A 23,582-nucleotide genomic window follows, 5' to 3' on the forward strand; every position below is an offset into this window, starting at 1 on the left:
TCAAAAAAAAGCTTTATTTAGAAACAAATATTTCTTAAGTCTTGTTCTTTTAATTTCTTAATTGTTTGTTTTTCAATTTTGAAATGGATCTATGTCAAAAAGTGCCACTTTTTAATGAAGTTTGAACTAGATTTATAACATTTTATTATTGAAAGGACAGAGTGAGGAAGACCAGATAGTGAACTTATTATCAGACACCATAACGATGGACTAAGCTGGAACCAAGAGTGTGTGATGGTCGAGTCTCACTGACCACTGTGCAAAAACACAACTTTATAACAAGAACTGAAACTTGCACTACTTTTACTGAGAAATTATTCAAACTTTTGAAGTTTATTTTTGATAGAGTAGAAACTGGGAAGAGAAACTGGGGAATGACATGTGTGGCTTAAGTTAACTATGACTCTAAGTTAGCCTCCTAGCTAGTAGTACTATTAGCGGAGTCTGCTAGCTGTCAGGCTGTGAATACACAGTGTGAGTTAACTACAGAGCTCATTAGCCCTGCAGTTTCTGTAATTTAAACATTTCACACATTTGTTAAACTATGACATGTCATCCAAACATCTAATTCCTCATCTCGTCAAGTTTAAATGATGTTTAAAAGGAAACTATTTCTGGTCTTTGTCACTCTTTCCCACCAATAATAAACTTGAACTTGTTCCACTGAGCGCCGCCTACAGTCCTGGAGTATTTGCATCTTCATGTCTTTACATGTAGTGTTTTTTTTTCAACTGTTTCGAGATATGTGTGCTTTTATATTTGCATCATGTATGTATTTGCAGCACGTTTACTGTGAATGCCGCGGTTTGGGCTATTTGCTGCATGTTCTTTCATCAGCAGTGTTTCCGTTGTTTTGGACTTTTCCATTTCTTCATGAATATGCATCATTTCTGAACTTGCACTATGATTCTCCTTATTAGGATTGTTTGGGGTGTTGCAGATTGGTTAGCCTTATCGCTCACATTGTATACAAACTTAATTTAGAGTTAAACTCAGTACTGGAGGAAAATAATGGCACCTTTGGCTTTCCATATAGATGGACATACTCTAAAAATTCTCTGGGATGGAAGTGATTTTTGACCCATCTTTTGCTCCAAACTACCACCATAGACTTTGTTGCTCTGTACAAAATGTCACATGACTTTTGTATATCCTCAGGTAATACTTTCTGTGTCAGGTAGAGGGTGCTGCTTATTCTAATAAAAACCTGTTACAGTCATATTTTAGATTTTGGGACGTCACAGGCGGACTCCAAATAAAAGCTAAGTTCCTGTGTTTAAATGATTGATGATTGCTTTCTGTCAGGAATAAATACAACCAAACTACAATCTACAACAAAAGTGTGGGCAAGTTTTTCAAAATAATATTACTTGTAAAGGAGAATGTTTGTTAGCTTTTAACAGTCCACCTTCCTGCTCTCTTCACTGCTTTAACCTCATTACTCTAACACTCCTCTCCTCCTCCATCCATCCCATCCTTTCATCCTTTCTTCTCTGCCCCCTCGTGCTTTAACTGAAACGGTAAACCCTCTAACTTAATTAAACGGAGCATCTTCTGTGTGACACAGACACACACACTATCATCCAGAGTGTCCTGTGGAGCCGTCAGTGTCTCCCTCCCCTGTGTGGTTTATGGTAATGTCCCTCCATCTTCTGATTGAGTCTGCTTTATTGTCTCCCTGTGGGAATACAGTATGGATGTTTCCCGTCATCTTCACTCAATGACTGATTTCACTCATTCATTCTTTGTGACATTGGCTGTCATGGTGTTCAGCCTGGTTTTGTGCTGAGAGAATTCAGTCATCTGATGGGGAATAATTTCAGCATACAGAGCAGATTTATTTCACTTACCTCTGTATTGATATGTCTCTATGGCTTAGTAAAGATACTGCAGATAAAAACCTACTTTAAAGTGCACCCTCTGTGTTTTATGTGTAATGGAGGGGTGTTAAAGGGATTTCACACAAATCCAGATAGCCAAGCCAAAATATATTTGGCTTGGGGCGCCATTGGCCTTGCGGTTTAAGCGTGCGCCCCACATACAGAGGCTATAGTCCTCGTCACAGTGGTTGCTGTTTCAATTTCTGGCTGCGACCATTTGCTGCATGTCTTCCCCTACTCTACTCCCCAGATTTCCTGTCTCTCTTCAGCTGTCCTATCAATACAGGTGAAAATGCCCCTAAATATAACTCGTTGGTATGAAATGCTGGACTTACTGAGCAATAAAACAAACATGTAAAGGCGTAATAATTCTGCAACTCTTCTCAACTTAAGGGCACTTTGAAGTGACTTCCAGCAGTATAGGGGCTCAACAGTTTTGGCTCACTCCCACTGTAATAATAACTTGATATCTTACCCAGTGTTCTCACTTATCACCTGCTGTCTGTGGAAAATACTTGATTCAGAACCCCATTATTGGTATTATTGTTAATTCTGAATAGCAAGATTGACCAAAGACAACCTGATCACACACACAATATATCAAATCAATCCTCTGAAAATTAGTCTAGCACATTTACAAAGTTTAGGATGTCTCCTCTTCCTGTTGATCATGTGGCAAAGATGTTAGCTTCCCATAGCATCTGTAAAAAACATGGAGGATTTTTTAAATATTACTCTCAATTTATTTGGAGAGCACAACATTTTGGATTTGTGATTGAAGGTGACACATCATGAAAACCAACTTCTCTGTATTTTTGCACACGTACAATTATCCAATTATCCTTTGACCCACAAAATGTGACACAAGCCAACCCGGTCCTATGCTCGTGGTCCTCTAATATCTGAAAATACACAATTTGATGGACCATTCAGAAACTGCGAGTCATGGTCATGATACCGGCGGCAGAGAATAGAGCAGGTAGAATGTCTCTTTAAATTCAACTCAGCTCATTCTTCTGAAAAGAGATGGGCGGGAATAGAAGGAGCTCATCTGCATTTTACTCAATCAAGATGAATCAGTGCAGCTCCTGATTGATGTTTTCTTCCTTGTCACTGTTAGTCTGTGATTCTCTTTTTCCAGTTACCGGTTTCAACATTGTTGTATCCCATTCTTCTGTTAGTTTAAGTGTTTACTTCATGTGTTATTTTCAGTTTTGTACATTTCTCTGACACAGTCTATAGGTTTTGCTTCTTTAACCTCTCCTGTCTTTTTTGTTTCTTTTATTTTTTCGCTTCTGTCAGCACACTGATGTGAGGCTAATCTTCAGTCTGTGATCAGAGCTGTATCTATGGCATCAGTGTGCTGTTGAGCAATAGCAACCCATTGCATTGGAGTATTGACCAATCAGAATCAAGAATTTAACTTCATATAAGAATAATTTAGAATAAAGAACAAACAGTTTCCCCTGAGCTACAACCTTGATTCTCTCTTCTCAGGAGTGAATTGACACCTTAAAGCCAGTCACAGTATTAACAGAGATCATGGTGTAACAGCTTTCATCTCTGAGTTTGGACCATCAGCAAAATCAGTTTTTGATTAGAACAAACAAGAAATAATTCAAGGAATGACTCTGACAGGTTCAAATATTAGACAGATATTTAGGTTCACAATGATTTTTAATGTTTTGACTTGAACCTTTCTCTTAATATTTGTGCAGCATTCTCTTGAAAATTGCAGCTATATATTTTTGAAGTGTTTCTCTAACTTTATATTTTATTTTCAGGGAGAGACAATCACCTGGGGCTCCAAAGATTTGAAGATTTCTCTGAGGTGATTATTTGTAAAAAAAAATATGCAGCCAAGATGAGAACGTGGATCCTCTTTCTGTTCCTGGGCCATGGAAGGATGCAAACACCCTCCACTGCTGATGTGACCCTGGGACCCTCCTCTGCACCTGTGGCCCCCACTGAAGATGAGAGTACACAGCTGGTGGTAAAAAAAAAACAACAACATTAAGGATCATTTTTTAAAGGATCAATCTATCATAGTGAAAAGTATGTTCACAAACTACTTCAACAACCAGTGGCAGAGCTACGGGTTACAAGCAGGCCCTTTGTAAAAATGTTGGAAAGGCATATTTGGAGGCCAAACTTAAATATATTTTTCACAACAAAATTAAATGTGAAGAAGATATAGTGCTCTAAATGTGATTAAAAAAAAAACTGACTTTTAAAATTTCACACTCCATTCTTATTATGTTTTGGAGCTAAATGTGAAGAATTGTTGCTGTTATTTTCATTGTGCACAACTTTAACAATCAGCGCCCCATAGTCAGAGGCAGTACTTCTGTTGAAATCAATTATTTAAGTTGTGTTTCAACAGGCTGTTAGCAACTTCTGTGCATTTCAGGGTGGCACGTTTTCTTTTGTTTGTACCTTAAAACAGGGACATCGTCTTTATGAGTCATTAAAGAGTTCAGTAGAGTTAAATGTTGCCACTCTGTTGAGTTACCTTTCCAGGTTCAAAAATGATAAACAAGAACACAACATTTTTACATATTTTATATCAAAGGTCAAAGTAGTTTGATTAGATAAGCCTCCTAGTTTTAAGATAACCGCCTATTTACCACCCCTATAAAAGGCGGTTATCTTAGGTGTGCCCACCTGAGTCAAAAAAGCAAAAAAAAAGTTTCCAACTGGTAACACACATACACATACATATACACATACACACACGCACACGCACACACACGCACTTCCAACAGTTTTCCTCGCTGCTGTATAAACACAACATTTCCCAAAAGACAAAAAGAAGAAGAAAAAAGGAATGGTGAAGCATTGATCCAAAGCTGATATAGTCTAAAATGACATTGGCCAGCCTCACTGCCCATCTGTCCCATTTATCTCTGGTTGTCGACATTAGGAGCTACATAATTTATCAGTAGATAATATTGTTATGAAGGCATGATGGGATCGGGTTCTCAGATGAGGGCTTATGCTTTTATTAAAGCACAAGTACCTTGTGTTGATTTCAAATTTGAACTTATGAGCAATGTTTGAACTCAGCTTGATTGGTAGGCAATTAGAAAAATTGAATGACTTCCTTTTTTTCTAAAAACCTAATGTACTGATCCGGATAATATATTTTTTTTATATATACATTTGGGGTCTAGAATTGAAATACCAATGTTTGTTCACACCACTGGACAATGACACTTATCTGTAAAGCTGACACTCATAACCACAGCACCAGGGCGATGAAAGATGGAGAGACACATTGATCGTCAGGAACAAAGTGACTCAAAAAGTGAGTTAAGTTACCCAACAAGTCAGACAGAGTTATAACGCTGGTTTTAAGATGATAGTTATTAAAGCAGCAGAGACATGTTACAGCTGTCACTGAACTGAAACATGGAGTCACAGAGCGTAATGTCTGAAGATAGCAAGCACAAAAAAAGTGTATGCTCTCAGTCAGAGATAAATCTTACTGTGGTCCTTGAAGTAGCCGCCTCCAAGAGACTCCTGGCTCAAGAATCAAGATAGGTTTGGCTAAAATGAAAAACTAGAGGCTTACACTACTTCTGCGCTCTTCTCTGGTCACAGGATTGGTTGATGAAGTATGGCTACCTCCCGCCCCCTGACCCCTCCACTGGTCAGCTACAGGCATGGACAGCCGTCACTAATGCTGTCAGAGCCATGCAGAGGTTTGCAGGCCTCAAGGACACTGGACTTGTAGGTGAGGACCACAAACGGAGGCAGTGCAAAGTTCAGTGATCGATGTCTGATATCCAGACTGCTGTTCTGTCAATCTGAAATCTAAAACCTGTTTTTTGGTGCATCCAGACGAGGACACGATGATGTTGATGAACAGTCCACGATGCTCACTTCCAGACGAGGATGAGCTGTCAAAGTCAGCAGTCAGCCGTGAGGGGAGGGACATGAGGAGAAGGAGGAGGAGAGCTGTCTCAATGTGGAACCGCAGGAACATAAACTGGAGGTCAGATCAGATCTTTTATTCTGTACCATGAGCGTATACGTTTTATTCCTTTGGGCAGAGAAAAGGGAGATTTTGTCTTGACTGCTGGAAGAACCAGTTGTTCAAATGGTTAACCAGGATAAGAATGATCCAGAGTTGGCAATCCACTACTTTGCTTCTTGGGATCAGGTAAATCTGGATGTACAATAGAAGAAAGAATTCTAAAAATCAGAATGAATCAGATTAGATTGATCTGGATGTGTTTTTCATCTGTACAGTACAAGACCTTCAGTTTGTGTTTCTTGAAACTTCTGAGTGAAACCTCAGACTCTCAACCAATACATTTTTATCATCTGGGCCCATTTTTTCAAAAATTGAATCAGAATAATCCAGATTTGGACTTTTATCTTTGTACATTCAAGGCCCAGCTCACTTTTGTCCCAGTTTTTTAAATACATTTGGGAAGAATTAAGTGACACAAAACACTAAACTGTCATGAGTTGATGTTTAGTTTTTTCCTTGTGTTTCATACCCTGTTTTCTTCCTGTCTGTGTTCTGTGTTAGTTTTCAGTTGTCTCCCTTGTGTGTGATCCATGTCTCTTGTTGTATTTTCTTGTGTTTTTTAGTCTTGTCTTGTTTTTCCTGTTATATTTTGTAGTTCTTGATCCCCTGTGTTTCCAGTTTAGTTTTACTTCCTGCCCTTGTGTGTTTCCCTCCTTCTTTGATTACCCTGATTAGTTCCACCTGTGTTAATTACTCTGTGTATTTAGTTCCTCTGTTTCCCCTGTCCTGTGTCGGATCATTGTATGTCGTCCTAGTGTTTCCTTATCCAAGTGTTTCCAGTGTTTTCTTTTGAACTCAGTTCCTTGGACATTTTAGTAAGTTTGTTTGTACCTTTTGTTCTTTCATTATTAAATCTTGATTTTTTGCACATGGGTCCTCCTCAGTTTCTCCGTGATGTGACAAAAACATTCTGGTGTTAGTATTCTCGGGACATACGCAATCATTTGCGTTTGTTGTGAACGCTACATAAAGATCTTTATCTAAATTACCAATGATCTAACTTGGACTTTGTTCCACATAATTTGCCCACAGGGGGCGCCAAAATTCATACGAACCAAAAAGGTCCTCAGATCTGCTTTAGGTTAAATATTTCAGGTCATATTTTGATGCTACTTGGTGAAATGTTCAATTGGATTCTTTTTTTGTTAATTTCTGCTATGTCATGATGATAATTATCAGTAGCATTCAAAATCACTGCAGCTGTATTTCTGCAGGGATTACTACTAGCCCACTACCACTAGTGGTGAGTCAAGCAGCTATCTACTTGGGTTGTGGGTTGAAATACACCGTTACACGGGCTGTTTTGAAACGAGCAGAGACCACCTCTTGTAAGCGATCTGATTGCTGGCCCATGTTTCAGAACAACTTGATCAAGGTGTGAAAGCACCCTGACAATGGTTGGCTACGATTGACTCCATAAGACTGGTATGATGGTCTGTGTGCTCAGTCAGTGGCATTGGTATATGATAGTGCAGATAGATATGACGAAGCCCCTCATTAATCATTTCATCATGTCTCTGTTGTCTTTTAATGATTGTGTTTGCAAAATTGTACAAGTGTTTTTTAATGAAGCTCATTTTCATGGAAAGGGGACAATGTGGCCCCACTAAATGCTTAATATCTTATTCATATGTGCTAAAAGCAATACCACACAGAGATCCTTTTGCTTTGCAGTAGACATTTAGGTGCATTTAACAGTTTCCACATGTCTTGTGATGCTTCAAAAGCTGTGCAATACTTATGTGAAGTCACTTCTCTGTCTTCAAAAGAACACACATTTTCTTTAAGTCGTCTGTGTTCTCTCTCTGTCTCTGTCCTTAGGTTGCATTCGTACCCGTCTTCCTCTCAGCTGTCCCGGGAAACAATTCGCTCTCTGGTTTTTTACGCTTTAAGAGTGTGGGCTGAGCCAACTCCGCTGGAGTTTCATGAGGTTTGTATATTTGTCTGATGCTGGATTGATGATACATTTTAAAGATGGCAGAGTTGAGATTCTTACATGGATGACAAGATTGACACCGTAACCCCTGCTAGCTGCACCTGCTCCTCAGCGGCCTTAAAAACAACTACAAAGGGGCGCTGTTGGCCTAGCTGGTTCAACTTCTAGTCGACGAATTGCTGCATGTCTTCCTCCCACTCCTGTCTCTCTTCAGCCGTCCTATCAATAAAGGCAAACATGTCACAAAGGGTAAAACAAGGAAGAAGACCCAAGTGCAGATTGAAATAAAAAGGATTTAATAAACAAAAGGAATAAGCAAAAACGTACTTAAAATAAAAGTCCACAAAAGAAAACACAAGGGTATCGCAAGGAGCAGGAGAAGACGTCACAGGGGACCATAACACACAGACCACAATGAACCAACACAGCAGGCGGGAAACACAGAGACTATATACTCACAGGGTTAATCAGACACAGGTGAGACAAATGAGACACAGGTGGAAACACTCAGCAGCACACAATCAAAAAAAGGAGGGAAAACAGACAAAGACAAGAAGCAACTAGAAGCAACAACCACAAAATAAAACAAACCCTTCACACACAGGGAATAAATCACAAGACATGAAACACTGAAACCACGAAGAAGACACAAGGTCAACTTCTAACAAGAAGACACACAGAACACAGAACACAACACAGAACACACACAGGGAGGAAACAAGACTGAAACACAAAGTTCATCTCGAAAATAAAACAGGTAATCAATGACAAATAAAAAAACAAGGAAAACCCAAACTAAACGACCCCCAAAAATCAACATAAAGTTTTTGTCCCCTGTCTTAAGGTGGGGAATCCAGAGACAGCAGACCTACAGGTAGACTTCCTGCATGGTTACCATGGTGATGGCTATCCCTTTGATGGGGCAGGTGGCGCAGTGGGCCATGCTTTCTTCCCATCTGACCCCGCACGGGCAGGAGGAGTTCACCTGGATGCAGAGGAGGCGTGGGCTTTCAGACAGCCAGGTGGGTAAAATGTATAATATTATGTAATCTAAATGTATTATATCTTTTCAAGTAGGCCTACTAAAAACTTCAGTCAAAACAGTAAACTGTTATTAGTCAATGAATAAAATCAGTAAGGAAAACTTGGACTCTGACTGTTGAAATTACTCTAAATTTGATCCTTAATGAGAAATAATTCCTTAATTTCCTTTAAAAAAAACAAAAACAAAGATGGCCATCTTGTTAATCAGACGCAGGGATTACCACAACAGTCAAGGGATAATCTACATTTGCCACAAACATCCTAGTGAATCATTAAGACATGTCATCAATAATCTCCCATGAGACTTTTGATCAGCTTAATGTGCTTTCATTGTGTCGCTCCTCCAGCCTCTGAGGGCACTGACCTGTTCACCGTGCTGGTTCATGAGTTTGGACATGCACTCGGACTAGCTCACTCCTCGTCCCGGCACTCAGTGATGAGGCCGTACTATCAGGGACCTGCAGGAGATCCTCTACACTTCCGCCTGGGACCCCAAGACCTGGAGCACATCACCCAGCTCTACGGTGAGGTTTCAGTTTGTACAAGAAGACTTTCTCACATCTGTGTGTGAAAACTCAGACTAGTGACCACCATGAAAAGGTAAATCATCTGGGCTCAACTGTTCAAGATGTTGAGTCAAAATGATCCAGATTTAAACTTTCAACTCACTTTGGTCCCAGTCTTTTCATAAAAAAAGACAAGAAGACTGAGTCAATCAATCAATCTTTATTTGTATAGCGCCAAATCACAACAAACATTATCTAAAGATGCTTTAACAAACAGAGCAGGTCTAGACCGTAGTCTTTGTTAAATTATTAACAAAGACCCAACGTCAAGACAGGATGAGACTCAGTTTTATCCCATCATAATCCACCAGGAGAAAAACTTCATTTTGTAGAAATTTGAACAGAACCAGACTCATGTTAGACAGCCATCTGCCTTGACCGAGTTGGGAATGTGAAATGTTTTCTTAGTACAACATATTTTATGTTTTAAGAATCTCAATGTCTTGGCAGTGACCTGGCAATTTAAGAACTAATATTTCTTAATATATGTCTTAAATACAACATTTTAAAAATGCTGTATTTAGTATGTTTTTTTTAATCCAACCTAAAACCAGCCCTCTGCCGGGATCAGGATAATCCTATTTTTTTTAGTTTCAAAGTTATCCCAGCCTTCTCAAAACTTTTTTAAAAACTCGTTTTTTTTTTAATCAAAATCAAAACCAAGTTTGAATTGATTAATCTGACTCCTTTTATTTCTTATGAAAAAGAATTCTCAGGATTAGATCCAATCCACCCTGAAGACTGATTCTTGATCCTGAGCCCAGTTGTCTAAAACTAGATCAGATGGGATTAGATCTATTGTAATCCCAATTCTAAAAGAGTTGGTATGCAGTGTTAAGTGTTGATAAAACTGAATTTGATGGTCTGCAAATCATTAAAACTATATTTAATTTTCAATGAAGTATAGGTTTTAAATGATTTGTAACCCATCAAAATCAGTTTTTATGAACATGTTACACAATGTCACTCCTCTAATGGAATTGGGTTTGTAAATGTTACTGTTGTGATGCATTACTTTTAGAGGTAGAAACAAAAAAGAAATACACAGGAATATAACATCTTTTAGATAGATATATACATGTAAGGGGCAGGATATGAAGCTAGACCATGTGCACATATCCCGGTTGCTTGTGATCTATAGATGGACTATTATGTGAAAGTGTGTGTGTGCACAGTTTTATGTATTTTAATTATTTTTTGAGAACACATTATTTCGTTTTGGCATATGTACCCTTGTAGTATGGGTTCTACGTACTTCTTTAATAATGAAATAATGAAAAATCTAAATGTTAAATAAGATAAACAAAAATCTATGTCATGTAAAACTATTGTATTTATATTTAGGTCTTTCCAATGTACATTTTAAAAGTTTTAACATGAATTTGAATGAAAAACGAGTGAGTTATCCTCATTGAACCATGATCTGTGAGAATGAAAGAACACCAATGGAATAAATATTGATTTTAAATGGTTAGTAATGGAGTTAAAAATTAGATTTAAAAAAATGTGTATTTGGATTTTTTGGGGTTCTGACACTTTTGGATTATTGAATATGCCCCAGGTCAAATTGACCCAGGAACATCATTGCTGTTCCAGAGAAACGAACATAACAGGAGGGTTAATGAGACTGGTTTATGAAGATTCATGAATATTAAGAACTAAACACTGCAATTTTACAGCATCATGACACACAGAAGAAGGACTTTATTATCTTGACTGCATGTCTTAAAACTTGAGAGCAGGCGTGCAGCCGGAGCTTTGTGACAAACAGAACAGCTGGGACCTTGTTGCCTTGGCTGACCTCTGCTTTTTTAATAAGAAAGTACGGGCGGTCAGCACTCTTTGTTTCCAGTTTTATCCTCCGCATTAAGCTCAGACACTCGTGTGAGTGTCTCGTGTTGCAAAGAGTCAAAGGATTAAAAGCAGGAAACTGCAAGAAAATGTGACAGCATCAGGGTTCAAAAGAGGGCTTCCTTATTCATTTACCCTTTGCATAATGTCATGCATGCTTCCTCCACATCACCAGCACCTCTTTAGATGGACAGCTGTGCGCTTTAAAATGCAAACCACTGTTCATTTTCATCAGTGCATCCAGCAGCTACTTTACTTTACATTCATCCTCTTTCTCTGGTACTGACGTGGTTTTCAGACAGACTATTGGACAACACTGGGGTCATTCTCTGAATCTGGCAAAGATACAGTTTGTACCCTCTCACTGTTCCTCCTCTACTCTCACAATCTGGTGCACATGGGGCTGCAGGAGCCTCATTGGTCAATAGGGCTGCGAATCATGAAGTCACATCACTTTTTATTGCATCACATAACTTTTTTGGACTTAACTTGTAAAAAACGAACATAAGGACACTTATCTGACGTTTATTTTTATTGTGTAGTTTGACCCATGTCCCATCTGTTAACATGAAGGAGGCAGTGTTTACTGACTGGCTATTATGCAGACAGTCAGCAGGGGGAGTTGGAAATGTTTTGGATTCACTTTTGTGTGGCTGACATGTCTCCATCTTTTTACAGTCTTATAAATACTAAATCCAATACTTGATCCACAGCTCTCTGAGTGACAGTTCAAATAAATAATTGTTGTACTGATAAAGTGTGTGTTAAAGAGCTGCAGATTACTGGAACTTAAACTTGACATACGCCAATGTCTGTATTAGAGTCTGCAGATGTTTTTGATCCACTAATCGAACCATTTAATCAACAAGACAATTAATATTAAATATTTTCAGAGTTGAACTTGAGTACCACAAACAGCTGTAACTTTTCATATATGCCTAAACACTTTGTCTTTATTGTGATATTAATGAAACACTTTTTTGCTTTTTTGTTTTTACATAAACCGTGTTTTGATTTTATTGAAGGTAAGAGGAACCAGCTGCTGGCCACAGATGCTCCCCGCCTCGCTCCAGACCTTCAGCTGCGTCACAGAGGACACGACCATCGTCATCACAGCCACAGGTAAGACTCGAAAAGAGGTATTATGGGACACTATCTCACCTGCAGTTACAATATGAATGTGTTTTAACCAAACCTTTGAACTGATGCTAACCAGTTAAGGACAGGTGTGCTGACAGCTCTGACAGTACAATACATTTCTGCATCATGAAGAAGTAGCAGTGACCTGTATATGTATATATATACATATGTATATATATATATACATATGTATTAATTATTTGTGTTTAGGGTGTTAGGAAAAATCACAAGTCACCTGGTAGTAAACAGAACTGCTTAAAGTTTAATTTAGAGCAGGGGTTCCCAAAGTGTGGGTCGGGACCCCATGCGGATCGTGATACAGTAACGGGGGTCGCAAAATGTCTTCAAAAATGTTTTTTTTAAGTAATCTAAAATGGCATATTTTACCCATAATTGTAAAAACATCCACTAAAACATTAGTGAAATTGTTTTTTCATACCAGCCAAATTAAGTATGAAGCAACATTTAATCACCTCGAGGGACAGTGGGGGTTGCAAATCTTTGGCACCTATATTTTTTGGGGTTGCAGGCTGCAAAGTTTGGGAACCCCTGATTTAGAGCATGCAAGTAGTGGTGCACATCTCCCTCTTGTGGACAAACAAATACCATCAACCATATTTTGAAAATGAGGGATTTTTTTCACCTACTTAAAACTTTTGCTTTCATTTTTTCAAAGATAAAATAAAGTAACTAAAAACATCAACTGGGAATAATGTCAAAGTATTTTAACTGTAAAACTTTATTTCTCCATCATTCAGAGATTAAAAAGAGTCATAGATAGATAATGCTGGCAAACACTTGGCTTTGCAGAGAAGCTGTTGATTTTGTCTTATCAGTAAACAAATATAAATAATATAATATAGTATATATATAAGATATATTTCAGTCCTTCTCTGACTGTCTAAATTATAAGTCAAACAATCAATCAAGCTTTATTTATAAAGCACCTTTCAGCATCTTTAGCTAATCCAAACCTTATCCTCTAACCCTAGTTTACCTCTTACCCTAACCAAACCCGTACCCTAACCCCTGCCCTTACATTAACCAAATCCTAACCCCAACCAAACCCTAACTCTAACCCTAACCCCAACCCTAACCCCTAACCCCAACCAAACCGTAATCCTAACCTGAACCTGAACAAACCCTGACCCCAAGCCTAACTCCTAATCCTAGCTCTAACTCAACCCTAATCTAACCCTTACCCCAACCCTAACCCCTGATCCTAACTCTAACCCAACCTAAACTAATCCCCAATCCTAACCCCTAACTAAACCTTAACCTAACCCGTAATCCTATCCCTAACCCTAACCCTAACCCTAACCCCAACCCCTAATCCTAACTCTAACCCAACCCTAACCCCTAACTGTCTTATAGTGAAGGGAACAAGAAAAGCAGAAATAAAAAATGGTGAAACAGAAATCCTATTCAAATAAACACTAATCTTTTTGAGAAGAGATCAATGCACACTAACAACAATAAAATATATGTAATTTAAACAATTAAGGTAAAAAGTATAACAATAACAATATCAATATTCCAAGTATAAAACTACTCTTCTGAGATGCAATTATCTGAACACTTTCTGGTTTAAAAGTTCAGCCTTAATAAATGAAGATAAATTTAGGCATGAAGTGGTTTAAGTGAGTCTCTTTGTTTTTGGCCTGCAGCTCCGACATCAACCGCTGTAACACCAGTTTTGATGCGGTGGCGAGGATCAGAGGAGAGACTTTCTTCTTTAAAGGTCTGAATACGGCAGAATTAAAACTTGTTATGCTTCAGGGAAATTGAAAAAACTGTTGATAACATTATTGTGTCTCTTTTCCTTTCAGGTCTGACGATGTGGAGGGTTAACGGCGGGGGCTTGGTGTCGGGTCGGGGGGCTTCAGTCAGGCGACTGTGGAGGGGTCTTCCTCCTGACCTGCCTCGTCTGCACGCTGTGCTGGAGAGACAGTCTGATCATGCCATCATCTTCATCAGTGGTACAGTCTTCACACAATGTTAACAGAGTATCGGGGCTCTGACTGATGTTTAGAGGTTTTCTTTTCCACAGGGACATTATTATCAATCAATCAATCAATCTATCAATCAATCAATCAATCAATCAATCAATCAATCAATCAATCAATCTTTCTGTGTATAGCGCGAAATCACAACAAACGTTATCTCAAGACGCTTTTACAAACAGAGGAGGTCGAGACTGTACTCTATATTAAATTATTAACAAAGACCCAACATCAAGACAGGGTGAGACTCAGTCTGATCTCATCTTAATCCACTATGAGCAGAACATCTCGCAGTGTTTAGCAAGATTCAGCAGCAAGGACAAATAAAGATATCTATCTATCTATCTATCTATCTTGGAGGTAACAAATGCATGGACTATTTTTTCTGCATCGCATCATGAATCAGGATGTCTAATTTTAGAAATATAGCGCAAGTGAAAAAAGGCTGACCTTGAAATTTGCTGAATGTGGGAGTTGAAGGACAAATCTTGATCAAATAAGACTTCCCAGATTCCTAGCAGAGGGGCTGGATGCCAGACTGATACCATGTAAGGCAGTTATGTTATTAGAAGAAGTCTCTCTGAGGTGTTTGGGGCCAATAACAATAACTTCAGTTTTTTCTGAGTGAGCATTAAATGAATCATCTAATTCTAAGCTGAGTTTATTCAGAACAGACGTCAATCAGGCCAAAATGAGAAAATACATCAGAGTTGAGCACAATAACCATAACAAAGCAAAAACGAAAACCATAACAGAAAAAACATAACAGAAAATTGTTATTCATGTTTCTACTGCAAAATGTTAGCCTCCAAATTTGACCCTCTGTAAATCAAGCTGAATCAAACCAACAAGAAAAGCTACTTCAGTCCAGTTCAGCAGCCAACAACCAAAGACTGTAGAAACAAAGGACACATCCATGGTAACGTTAACTTTCGCTGTTTTGTAGCCTCAAGTTTGGGCCTTTTGTCTGTCGCCTGAAGTAAATAGTGACCATATTTAGTGGATGAAGGAGCTGCAGAGAAGTAAGGAGTTAGAAACTGCTATGTTGTGAATACAAGTGTGGGGAATTATCAAAAGTTAAAGATGCATCATTGCTGCAGGGTTGTCTCCCTGCAACATCTGCAGGTCTGAATGCAAGCTGTCCTACAAAGTGAGCAGTTCTCCTCTTTTTTATTTCTGTATCTTTACTTTTGAAAACGATGTAAAGAACACCAGTAAGGATCATTAAAAGTGATTACTGAGTCCCTCAGTAAGAGAGCATGCACTACATCCATTGAAGTGCTCGCAGGCTTTGGTATCCATCTTAATGAAATATCTCACATAAATGTTTTCTTCAAGCTGCAGCTTTTTGAACTTGTTTGCTGCTATCATGTAGCGTGACTTTTTTTTTGGTAAACATGGAAGTTATTAATCATCTCCTGCTTGATTTTTCGCTGCAGGTTCACAGTTCTGGCTATTCAGGGATCTGTCCCTGCAGGAGGGCTACCCTCAGCCTCTGTCTGCCCTCAGGATGGGCCTGAGCTTAGCTTCAACTGTTGATGAAAACGATGAAGAGGAGGCGGCAGAAAGATGGGGTCTGGTCTGGGACCCACAGGACGGTCCTCTGTGGGGGGACATGGGAGACGCGGAGGACAAGAAGCAGGGAGACACCTGGACTCAGCTGCTGAGGGAGGGAGTCAGCGGTATCACCACAGAGAGCGACGGTGAGGACCGAACTTGTGACTGTGTGACACGTGGCAAGAAGATAAACAAGGAAACGACTGTTTATACTTGCATACATAACGTAAAATCTACTTTTAATGGTACAGTGTGTAGAAAATGGAAATATCATGGGCATGTAGCAGTCAGATTCTCGAGTGAATCCCTCCATTCCTAACCCACATCACCTCAGCGACGGTGGCCTTGTAGGACCATAAGCTCTCCTGAAAATGGCACATAGTCATCCCACCACCGACAATGTGTCGTATTACCGTCAGACTAAAGGCTATAATTATTAAACTATAGGACATGCTCAGGTCACTGTTTTCCTTCCTCACGCCGTGTTAAACTAATGACGTTTCATGTGTTCCCTTCAGAATGAAAGAAATCTTTTATTTCTGAAGCTGATTCATCTGAAGTCTGACACACGACAGAGGTTTTCCGGAGACATGATCCTTTTTTCACCTCCTCAGGTCCCAGAGTGAGGTCTGACACCTCACTCTGGGACCTGAGGAGGTCCTAACATCTACACCTTGGAAAAGCAACACAGATGCTTACTCTAGTTCTCTGTCATTGTCTGTCCTGATTTTACTTTATTTCATCGTGTTTTCTTCTTTTTTTTATATAATATCTGCGGTCCCCCATTTGTCATAACATGCTATCAATACTAATTATTTTGCGCACAACAACAAAAACAATAACCGCTCTCTCTGCCTCTCTGCCTGTCATTCGGATGAATTTCTGGACTGGCAGCTTGGCGGTTTCTCATTTTGTCCGTTCTGAACTGCTGCAGAAACATGATCAATCAATCAATCAATCAATCAATCAATCAATCAATCAATCAATCAATCAATCAATCAATCAATCAATCAATCAATCAATCAATCAATAAGTCAAGCTTTATTTATATAGCACCTTTCATACAAATCAAATGCAACCCAAAGTGCTTTACAGCGATTGAAAACAAGAAGCAGAAATGAAACAATGGCAAGACATATTAGGGGAAGATAATAATAACTATAATAAAAATAATAATAATACAAATTAAAAATAAGAAAAACCCAAAATAAAATAGAGACTAATGCACACCAAAATAAAATTGTGTAATTAAAATAAGTTCAAGCATCAAAGTTAAGAATAAAAATAGTTAAAATAAATATATTTAAAAGGTAAGGATAAGAGTTGAAAAATAAAACTAAGGCTAAAAATATCAATAAAACTGAGTAGATAAATAAAATTGAATAAATGAATGAATAAATACATAAAAGTAGAATAAGATAACAGTTAAAATTACTAAAATAATAAAGCAACATTTAAATCAATATTATAGTAAAAGGTAGGTAATAAAATTGTTAAATCCTACATAAAAGCCAGACTGAATAAATACGTTTTTAGTTTACGTTTAAAAGTCTCAATATCTCCATCAGCTCCTCTCAGAGCCTCCGGCAGGCTGTTCCATAGTTTAGGAGCGTAGTTGCTGAAAGCAGTGTCACCAAATGTTTTAGTTCTACTCTTCGGAACAGCTAAAAGAGAGGAGCCGGAGGATCTGAGAGACCTACCTGGTTTATATACTAAAAGCATCTCTGAGATGTAGTCTGGTGCAAGGCCACGCAGTGCCTTAAAAACTAGTAAAATAATTTTAAAATCAATACGAAAAGCAACAGGCAGCCAATGTAAAGATTTTAAAATAGGCGTAATGTGTGCTCTCCTTCTGGTCCTTGTTAAAACTCTAGCTGCTGAATTTTGTATTAACTGCAGTTTGTTTATTGTGTTCTTTGGAAGACCAGAAAGAAGAGCATTGCAGTAGTCCAGCCTGCTGGTTATAAAAGCGTGCATTAGTCTCTCTGTGTTGCTCAGAGAGAGAAACGGCCTCACTCTAGAAATGTTCTTTAAATGATAAAAGGCTGTTTTGGTGATAAAACGAACGTGGTTTAAAATTAAAATCAGAATCAAATAAAACACCAAGGTTTCTGGCTTCTTGGCTTGGATTAAGTCCATGAACTATTAGTGTGGAGGCCAGTTTCTCTCTCTGAGCCTTTGAGCCGATGACAAGTACGTTCGTTTTTTCCTGGTTGAGCTGTAAAAAGTTATGTGACATCCAGGTTTTAATATCTAAAATGCAGTTAAAAAGTGAGTCAATCGGCCCAGTGTCATCAGGAGACACGGCCACATAGAGCTGAGTGTCATCAGCGTAGCTGTGGAAATCTATGCCATGTCTCCTGATGACACTGCCCAGGGGAAGCATGTACAAGTTAAAAAGTAACGGTCCTAAAATTGATCCTTGCGGTACCCCACAGGTAACCTCATGATGTTCAGAGTTTTGATTGTTGATTGCTACATAATAATTTCTGTTAGAGAGGTAGGATGTGAACCATTTAAAAACACTACCGGACAGGCCAACATACTCACTTAATCTGTTTAAAAGAATTTGGTGGTCAACAGTATCGAAAGAAGCACTGAGGTCAAGTAGTACCAGGACTGTAGGTTTGTTGTTGTCAAGGTTTTTTCTGATGTCATCTACTACTTTTAGTAAGGCGGTCTCTGTGCTGTGATGTGTTCTAAAACCTGACTGAAACATTTCAAATTTGGTATTTGAGTTTAAAAAGGTATTTAACTGAATAAAAACAAGTTTCTCTAAAATCTTACTTAAAAATGGGAGATTTGAAATTGGTCTAAAATTACTAGGTGATAAAATGTCTAAGTTCCCTTTCTTTAAAAGAGCTTTCACTTAAGCAGTTTAAAAATCATTGGAGAAGACACCCAGCTGTAGAGAATAATTTACTATGGTGAGTATGTCTTCCGATACAGAATTAAAAACAGTTTTAAAAAGGGAGGTAGGGATGGGATCAAGGGAACATGTGGAGGGTTTTAGTTCTGTTACCACCTTCCTCAGTGTGTCAGCATCAACCAGGTCAAAACAGCCGTACTTGTCATCACAGGGTACATTTGGTACAGGTAAAAGTGCAGTGTGCATGTTTTGTTGGCAGACACCAGACCTAATCTTAAGTATTTTCTCCCTGAAGTAGCCAGCAAACTCTTCGCATTTGGAACCTGAAAGCTGAGCACTGTTGTTGACTGTGGGGTGTAAAAGTGACTCAATGGTACTAAAAAGAAGTCTGGGGTTGTGGATGTTGGTGTTTATGAGGTTTGAGAAGTATGCCTGTTTTTCAGTGAATATGTTTTGATGTAAAGTGAGTTTTGTTTTTCTCCATCTGCGCTCAGCAGTTCTACATTCTTTCTTTGGGTTTCTTGATGGCAGTTCATGATGGCAGCCTCTGTAAGGAGACCCGTGCCATATTTAAATATACATACTTTTTCTAAATTTAAAAAAAGAAAATTATAGTTTTATCCTCGCGATTATACACTATTTTTAACATAGTTTTGAATATTATATCCCATTTTCAGCAAATCTGTTCTGTTAAATGCTTCTAAATGCTGCTAACTTCAACACACTACACCTTTAACAGACTTTGGTAGCCCTGTGCTTCATAACATACAAGTTACCATCATACAAATGTGATTACTTTTTGCAGCTACACTTCTGACAGACCGCACTGGAAAAATCTGATAAAGTTCAGAGAAGAGGAGCTTAAGATTAAGCAAAGAAGATTAATAAGAAGATGTAAAACTGGGGTAGATAGAGAGAGAGAGAGAGAGAGAGAGAGAGAGAGAGAGAGAGAGAGCGCGAGAGAGAGAGCGCGAGAGAGAGAGCGAGAGAGAGAGAGAGAGAGCGAGAGAGAGGGTCCTGCTCCTCTGCTATCAACTGCATCAATGACTGAACTGGGGGTGATCAAAGATATGCTTCACACTCTGTGCAACAGACTACTGCAAACATGAGAGAGAGAGAGATGTGTCTGCCTGTCACAGCCTGAGGGACGCACCATCCCATGGTGTTTGATTTTGGGTGGAGGTTTTGTGAGCGCGCCTCATCGTGTGAGGACATTGAGATATGCTGTATAGGTGACACCATCGTTCATTAATGCATATAAAATATGTAATATATGGTTGATATGTATGTGATGAATATAATATGTAATGAATATGGTGTGTGATTAATGTATATATGGTGAGTGTAGTATATTGTGAATATATATAATGTACTGTATGAATTTATGTGCTTTGGCAATAACATCTTGTTGTTCATGCCAATAAAGCAAATTTGAGAGAGAGCGAGGGAGAGAGAGAGAGAGCGAGAGAGAGCGAGAGAGAGCGGGAGAGAGAGCGAGAGAGAGCGAGAGAGAGAGAGAGAGAGAGAGATCGAGAGAGAGAGAGAGAGAGAGAGAGAGAGAGAGAGAGAGAGAGCGAGAGCGAGAGCGAGAGAGAGAGAGAGAGAAACAAAAATGACTTTAAAGCTGCAGTCTACCAAAAAAAAGGATTTCAGGAACAGAAAGGTGTCATAATGATGAATTTTAAGTTTAAGTCATATAAAAACTTAATTTTATAAAAGCAGGAAGTCTCAAAATCACTACGAGACAAAGTCTTTGGGTTATTACTCTTTCATGGATAACGTCACAAAGGAAGAGGAGACACACAGTTGCAAGATTTTAGTTGTCATATTACAAGAATAAAGTCGCAGAGTTATGAGAGTAAAGGGTCAAATTTTCAAGAACCAAAAATATTAAGTAACTGTTTTAAGGGTTTTGTTTGTCGTAACTGTACATTATCTCCATCATTAACTCAACTCAACTCTCAACTCATTTTTATTTATATAGCACCTTTCCTACATTCAAGCATGCTTCACAAAAGAACAGAGACAGCAGACAACAGTTATAGGTAGAAGTAGAGAGGAAGGTGATATAAAATACTTAAGAAAATAATATCATGACAATAAAATCAGAGAAATGTCAGAAAATAATAATAATAATGACAATAAAATCAATAAAATCAAATCAGATACATACCAGAAATATGAAATAATATAAGAATACAATAGACTGGCTAAAAGGTAATTACTCTGAGTTAAAAGCCAGATTACAATATACAAAAAATGACTCATTCATACAGCTAAAATATCTTATCAAGAAGCCATAAGTCTTCCTATCAGAAGATTAGGGTCATAAAAAAACCCTACAAAAATAAAAGACATATCAAATAAAACAAATAATATAAAGCTGTCAAATTACATTTATGTCATCACTTCATGTGAGCAAAAACAGCGATAGGAGAGTTAGATGGTCATATTAAGAGAAACTATTCATAACATAAGGAATGAAATCACAACCTCACAAGCATCCACTGTGTCACAAGAACTAATAAGACATTTTCAGGATCAAAGACAACGATACGAGAATATATTTGTTTTGTATTTTGTGGCAGCATATTAGACTCTTCTCACTTCACAGGATCTATGTGAGGTCTATGCATGTTGAAATAAGATAAAGACCCTTCAAAGCCTAAATTACATCCTTTTCTTCTTAAGACTTTATTCTTTTGTGATGTTGTTCTTGAAATCAGATTTTGACCTTACAGTCTGTCATAGTTGTCCCTGTTAAATTTGTATGAAAACATTCAAAGTCATGAATACTGTGTGTTCATCAACTTTCTCTCTCTCCAGGCTCCGTCTATCTCTTCAAAGGAGACCTCTACTGGAGGTTTTCCTTCCCCGGCTCCCCGCTGCAGGACGGTTACCCAAAATCCTCTGGGGCAGACTGGCTGGACTGTCCTGACTCCTCCTCTTTCTCCTCCTCCTCCTCCTCCTCCTCACCTGGGGGGAACGACCTTTCCTTGTCTCTGTCTCCTCCTGCAGGGCGACAAGAGCTTCAGGAGAGCTGGAGGGAGGAGTCGGAGAGAGAGGAAGCAGGAGGAAGAAGGAGGAACAGGCATGAAAACAAACACAAAGACACAGAGGATATAGGTGCACACATCTGGACACATTGCACCTGCCAAAACAAAGCACCTGGTGGCGGGACAACATTTTTAAATGCTTTCGTTCTCCTGATCATGTCAACACTGTTTGCCCTTTAAAGCTGCATACAGACAACTTCAGTCCTCAGTCTTCTTCAGGCGTAAAAGCAACGCTAAATTTTGTGCAGCAAAACTGCACAAAAATGATGTAAAGATGCATTTTATAGGGCTGAAAAATCACAGTATTTACATCATTTTAATATTTATATAAGTTGATTTTTTCTATTTGTGTAGAACCCTGAACCCCATTAAAAAGAGAAAAGTTGTTTGATGTCATTGTGAAGACAGACTGCATGAAGCAGTCAATTTTACTGTCTTAAAGTCAGAATTAGAATGCCTTTATTCCTTCACCGTATCAACCTGGTTATTTTGAGTTCATGAGCTCTGTGGTAAGCCACGTTTCAACCGATGTCCTTGTCAGATACAGTGAAACTGAGACTCAGAGATGACTAGACAGATGCTCCTCAGATGAAAAAGAACAGTGGCTGTTGGTTTCCGTCGGAGAAAACTTGGTACTGATCCCGGCTAACAAGAGTGAGGGAAAAAATGTACACAGCATGGTATTTTTTGTGGGGGGATATTGTATGTCGCAAAAAATCTTTGTAACTCTAGAAATAAAACTCAATTGCTTTTTCAGTCCACTTGATGGTGCTGTGGAGTTTTTTTCTGCTGATATCAGCAGAGGTGAAAGTCACAAAGAAGTTGAAGTAGATAAGCTAAAGTAGGGCTGGTTTCGAAACCGCCTACTATACTAGCAGTACGTACTGTTTTGGCCAAAATTCAGTATGTAGTCTTTGAAAAAGAGCAAAATCTGCAGTATGCCGAAACTAACCGGATGTCATACTGATTCAGGAAAATTTCACAGTATGCATCGGACCAGTCTCCCTCGCGTACTGTTTCCCACAATGCTAAAAGCGCTTGTTCCGCATTTTCTTCTTTCTTCTCTTTTGACCGGGGGAACTCCGTTTTTAGGTGCTGTGAAAATACTGCAGAATAGATCCAACAGAACAGTCATACTACATACTACCTTCAAACGCAATATGTAGTATGACTGTTCTGTAAAAACATAGTACGCAGTACCTACCGAGTACTACATTTTTAGGTAGTATGTAGCAGGCCTTTTCAAAAACAGCCATGGACGTACCGAAGAAAGAAATAAGTAAAGAGCAGTCTATGTTTAAATCATAGGGGTGGGGCTATTGTGGGTTGTTTAACCATCATACAGAGATGTTATTATAGCTAAATCTGAAGGATTTGTTAAATGCTAAATGCTTCCTCATTTGAAAGAGAGAAATGAAAGGAAGACATTTCCTTCTTCTTCCTGGTAGGATAAGAAAACTTTTGCATGTATGCAACATGTAATGTGATATGAAGTCTTCCTGCGCTCTCCTGGTACAGACCATTGACTGTGTATAGAAAGGACGACACTTTATTTCTAGCCATTGTGAAATATGAAGCCAAAGACCGCCTCAACAGGCACTGACGAAGGCATGACCAGGCATGCACAGAAGCGACCTGGCT

General features: G+C 38.6%; 1 protein-coding gene and 1 long non-coding RNA gene across 2 annotated transcripts; one reads left to right on the forward strand and one right to left on the reverse strand.

Annotated features, from left to right (window-relative positions):
* The first annotated feature begins 3,705 nt into the window (after positions 1–3,705).
* On the forward strand, positions 3,706–22,702 carry mmp17b (matrix metallopeptidase 17b). The gene is made up of 11 exons (XM_034689227.1): positions 3,706–3,873; positions 5,484–5,616; positions 5,724–5,877; positions 7,741–7,849; positions 8,700–8,877; positions 9,247–9,423; positions 12,342–12,438; positions 14,124–14,197; positions 14,286–14,435; positions 15,899–16,162; positions 21,712–22,702. The coding sequence occupies exons 1-11, from the start codon at positions 3,745–3,747 to the stop codon at positions 22,119–22,121; spliced, it is 1,875 nt and encodes a 624-aa protein (XP_034545118.1). The 5' UTR covers positions 3,706–3,744; the 3' UTR covers positions 22,122–22,702.
* On the reverse strand, positions 7,468–8,291 carry LOC117816852. The gene is made up of 2 exons (XR_004632035.1): positions 8,183–8,291; positions 7,468–8,074 (listed from the first exon to the last, which is right to left on the reverse strand). It is a non-coding gene; the product is annotated as an uncharacterized LOC117816852 (long non-coding RNA).
* Positions 22,703–23,582: the final 880 nt, after the last annotated feature.

This window comes from Notolabrus celidotus, chromosome 8 (assembly GCF_009762535.1).
Source record: "Notolabrus celidotus isolate fNotCel1 chromosome 8, fNotCel1.pri, whole genome shotgun sequence".
NCBI lineage: Eukaryota > Metazoa > Chordata > Actinopteri > Labriformes > Labridae > Notolabrus > Notolabrus celidotus.